Below are 5,107 nucleotides of genomic sequence, written 5' to 3'. Positions count from 1 at the left end.
TTAGGTACTTGCCATTGATGGGGCCAACCCTTAATCCATCTTCAGCAACCAACTTGTATGAGCCATTTGTATATATTTCTCGAACAACATATGGACCATCCCACTTAGGAGTAAACTTTCTTTGTCCGCCATGAGTGAGAATGATTGGTCTCCGAACGGCGAGTACTAACTCTCCAATTTGGAAAGAGCGAGGTCGAACGTGCTTATTGAATGCTTTTGAAAGGCCAGTCTGATAGCACTCAATCCGTTACTGAGTTTCTAATCTCTTTTCGTCGAGTGCTTCTAACTCCTCAAGGCGAAGACGAACATTATCTTCTTCACTGAACCCTTCTTGAATCGCAATTCTTAGCGAATGTATTTGACACTCAAGTGGAAGAACTGCTTCAACACCGTAAACAAGCGCGAATGGGGTTGCTTGTGTAGGAGTTCGAAAAGTAGTTCTGTATGCCCAAAGTGCTTCTCCAATTCGAAAATGCCAATCCCTTTTCGATTTACCCACGATTTTCTTCAACAGATTACATAAGGTCTTGTTGAATGATTCAGCAAGTCCATTTACGGCAGCGTAGTACATGGACAAATTGTATTGTTTGAAATGAAACTTTTTGCAAATCTTGTTCATTACTACATTGTGCGAGAGAATGAAATCTAATACATTCTCCTTTTTGACTTCTCTTAGAGGAATCGCTTCGGCCCACTTTTGAGAAATAATCCGTAGCCGAAAATGAGTTCTTCAGAAGATTTTGGGAGCGGTCCAACTATATCCAAATCCCAAATATCGAACGGCCAAGAAGCCACAGTTGGATTTAATGGTTCAAGAGGTTGGCGGATGAAATTGCCATGAAATTGACAAGCTTGACTTCTTCTAGCAAAATCGATACAGTTCTTTACCATCGTTGGCCAGTAGTATCCCATTCTCTTAATGCGAAAGTGTAATTTCGGGCCAGATTGGTGAGCACCGCATATCCTAGAGTGAGCCTCCTCCATTGCTTGCATGGCCTCATCTTCTCCAAGACATCGTAGAAACACCCCATCGAATTATCTTCTATAAAGCATCCATTTGTAGTAAATGAAATGTGGCGCTCGATGACGTATATTAACCCTTTTCTTGGGATCTTCTGGTAACTTTTCATGATTAAGGTAATCAATGATGGGCTGACGCCAATCCTCCTTTTCTATCTCATAGACAAAAATATGATAAACATTTTCATTTTCACTACCATCATCGTCATCAAACATCGGAGGTATGACCCAATTTTGACATATTGAAATTTGATTTCGATGAGAAGGTAGAGTGATCATGGACGCCAACCTTGCCAAAGAGTCAGCTTGGTGGTTGAAATTCCTAGGGATATGTTCTATAGTGACATTATCTAGATATCCCATGAGTTGTCTTGCATACTTATAATATGGAATCAATTCAGGTTTCTTGACATCATAAATACCAAGAAGTTGATTTATCACTAATTTTGAATCACCATAGACCCTAAAATGCAACTGCTTCATGTCTACGGCCGTTTCCAGACCAAGAATCAATGCCTGATATTCGACCATATTATTTGACCACCGACGTGTTAAAATGAAAGAGTATGACAATATATTTAATTCAGGAGTATAAAAGATAACTCCTGCACCAGCCCCGTCACGGTGCGCGGCTCCATCGAAATACATCGACCATGGGGATTCGACCATAAACACTTCTTCATCGGGGAGTTCATCAGTCAACTCCCACTCGACAGGTATGGGATGATCGCTAAAAAGTCTGCCAATATTTGTCCTTAGACAGCCTTCGCAGGTACATAAATAATTTCGAATTGTTGAAACTGGAGGTACCATCTCACGAGCCGATCAGATAGTACAGGTTTTGCCATGACATATTTAATGGGATTAAACTTAGATATGAGTCGAATAGTGTGTGCTTGAAAATAATGTTTCAACTTCTGAATGACAAATATAAGTGCCAAACGCAACTTCTCGATAAGTGAGTAATTCAACTCATTAGATGTCATCATCCGACTCAAGTAATACAGCGCATTCTCCTTACTTTCATTATTTTCTTCAGTAAGTAAGGCCCCAACCGATCGTTCTTGAGCGAAAATATAGAGAATCAATGGTTTTCCTGGAATGGGTGCAGCCAACACTGGGGGATTCATGAGGTATGTTTTGATGCTTGTAAAAGCATTCCTACACGATTCATCCCACTCGAAGAGTACCCCTTTCTTCATCAGTCGATTGAAGGGTTGGCATCGTCCTGCCAAATTAAAGATAAACTTCCGAATATAAGCCAACTTCCCTTGAAGGCTCTTCAATTCATGAATATTTCGCGGTTCAGTCATATTCACAATGGCATCAATTTTAGATCGATCGACCTCTATTCCCTGTTGATGAACGATGAAACCGAGAAACTTGTCAGAAGTGACTCCGAATGCGCACTTCAAAGGATTCATCTTCAGTTGGTATCTCCGAAGGCGTTGAAAAAATCTTCAAAGGTCTTGAATATGATCCTCTCGCTTCTTTGATTTCACCATAAGGTCATCAACGTAACACTCCACATTTCTATGGAGCATATCATCAAATATTATTTACATTGCCCTTTGATATGTCGCTCTAGCATTTTTCAAGCCAAATGGCATTACTTTATAGCAATAAATTCCCTTAGAGGTGCGGAAGGCAGTGAGCTCATCATCCTCGGGTACCATGCGTATTTGATTGTAGTCAGACGATCCATCGAGAAAAGATAGTGTTTCATGCCCGGTTGTAGCATCTACCGTCAATTCTGTGATGGGGAGCGAAAAATCATCTTTGGGTCAAGCCTCATTTGAGTCCCGAAAATCTTCATTTAAGTCCCGAAAATCAACATAAATTCGGATTTGCCCATTCTTCTTCCTTACAAGGACAATACTAGAAATCCATGTTAGATATTTCACTTTTCGTATGAATCCAGTTTCAATCAATCTATTTATCTCATTTTCTATCAGAGAAATCAATTCTGGCCGAAATCGCCTTTGAGTTTGCTTGACAAGTTTTGTTCCTCGCTTGACAGACAAATTATGAACGGCGATCCTTGGATCCAAATAAGGCATTTCTGAGTAATTTCAGGAAAAGACGTTCCTGAACTCGAGCAGCAAATCAACATACTCTTTCTCTTCTTCAGAAGTCATACAAGAGCTTATGTAAATTGGGCGAGGATCGTTGTTTGTGCCAAGGTTAATCTCCTTTAGCACATCGACCGTATTTTTACCCCTTGTTCAAGTTCAGGGGGAGCGTCACCTGCATCTTCTTCTTCTTCTTCGGAATCACTGATCGTAATATGATGACAGGAAGCCATACTTTCTTGACCCTGTTCTTCAATAATGGTTTCAATTCTTACATTGAATTAGTCTCCATAGTACATGAAGAAATTGGAGACTTGCTTTCTTGGTCTGTTCTTTTTTATTGGAATAAGACTTTCTTCCTTGGCAATTTAGTACTCTTGCTTTTTACTGCCTAATTTTTCATAGACGAGCGGTTTCAAATTTTTCGGCTGCTGGCCAAGTCTGTCAAACACAAAAGTATGCTTTGACTTATTTTCCAACCTATCAAACACAGATCTCCTTCGGCTTGTGACTTCTATTTTCTCGTTCACGTAGTTACAACTTGCCCTTTTGATCATTATACGCATTGGAGAAGGCGGTTGATAACCAAGACCTATCGACGAACTTTCAACATTATAGCTTTTTTCTTTTAACATTTTCTGCGTAGGTATTAATCCATGAGTCTTCTCTCCAGTCACCTCAGGAGGGAGTTTGCCCAATGCATGCTTCTTATTTGGGTTATAACCGGCCTTAGCAAGAAGTCTATATGCGTTTGGATCAAAACCTTTTTGAATCCGATTAGTTGGTAGTGAGTAATGTTCTACCGCCGGTTCTTCTTTGGGACGAACAAATCCTTGCAAGCTTGCTTTCTCACTTTTAACAAGCTCTATTTTGGTGAGCGGAACATTTAATATATTATTCCTGATAAAAGAAGACTGACCTTCTTCTCTCATTGATTTTGGAATATACCGCAAAATGGGTACTTTAAAATCTTGACTTTTTTCCTTTACTGATTCTTTTCTTTTTGCTTCTTTATGAAGGTAAAATTTGGCATCGGCAAAGTGAGCCTCGACCTCAGTGAAAGGTTTATTATCGGCAACAACCTTCTTAACTATACCGTTTCGATAATATTTGAAAAATTGATGCAGAGTAGATGGTATAATTTCATTCTCGTGAATCCAGGGTCGTCCCAAGAGCATATTATAAGAGATTTTGATTTCAATAATATGAAATAACGCACTTGGAGACAACTCATCAATGAGCAATTCAAGTCTTATGAGACCAATTGCTCTTTGCCCCCTTGGTTAAATCCTTGGATCATGAGGCGACTCTGGGAGAGTTCATCGCTTGAGATTTCTAGTTCTTTCATAGCACGTACGGACATAATATTGACAGCAGATCCCCCATCAATGAGTATCTGATTCATCTTCTGTTCTCGGACATATGCACTAACAAATAAAGGTCAATTGTGGGTTTTGAACTCAACAGTTAAATCGTCATCATAAAAAATAATAGTCGTTGCACAATCCACTGATAGTTTATCATCGATTTTGAGTTTTCCTCAAATTTAGTGCCAATTTGTGTGATTTGAGGATTTTCAACTTTGACGACATTACAAGAAGTGGAATTATCAGTATCGTCACTTAAATACCCCTTGGGTATAAATTCTCTCAATGTCACGGGCTGTCGAATCTCTTGAAGGAGCTGAAAATCTGAAGGAATTGGCGTTGTGGCCACCCCCTTTTGTTTCTTTGTTGCATTTCGTTGTTTCATTGTCACTTTAGACTTTGTCGAACGAATGCTTTTCCAAAAGATGTACTTTTTTTTTTTTGCTTGCAAGTCCTCTTTCGAGTGACTAAAGTCCATCTTTCGTTGTCATCTTCAATAATATTTTTAATTGAGGATTTTTCAAGCTCCTTAGACAAAGCACTGCTTGATATGAATAAAACTTCTATCGGACAACACACAGACCCAAACATTATTGTTGTTTGGTTTGTCGATACTTTATTCTCCTCGAGGAGGATTTTTCCTTGACA

At 39.3% G+C, this 5,107-nt stretch overlaps 1 protein-coding gene across 1 annotated transcript; it reads right to left on the bottom strand.

Moving 5' to 3' along the window:
• Positions 1-247: 247 nt before the first annotated feature.
• Positions 248-619, bottom strand: LOC140014880 (uncharacterized). The gene has a single exon (XM_072066518.1). The coding sequence runs from the start codon at positions 617-619 to the stop codon at positions 248-250; it is 372 nt and encodes a 123-aa protein (XP_071922619.1).
• Between the last annotated feature and the right edge of the window lie 4,488 nt (positions 620-5,107).

The sequence above is a fragment of the Coffea arabica genome, chromosome 9e (assembly GCF_036785885.1).
Source record: "Coffea arabica cultivar ET-39 chromosome 9e, Coffea Arabica ET-39 HiFi, whole genome shotgun sequence".
Lineage (NCBI taxonomy): Eukaryota > Viridiplantae > Streptophyta > Magnoliopsida > Gentianales > Rubiaceae > Coffea > Coffea arabica.
Note: the sequence above shows the minus strand (reverse complement) of the source record. Positions and strands in the feature narration are given on the sequence as shown.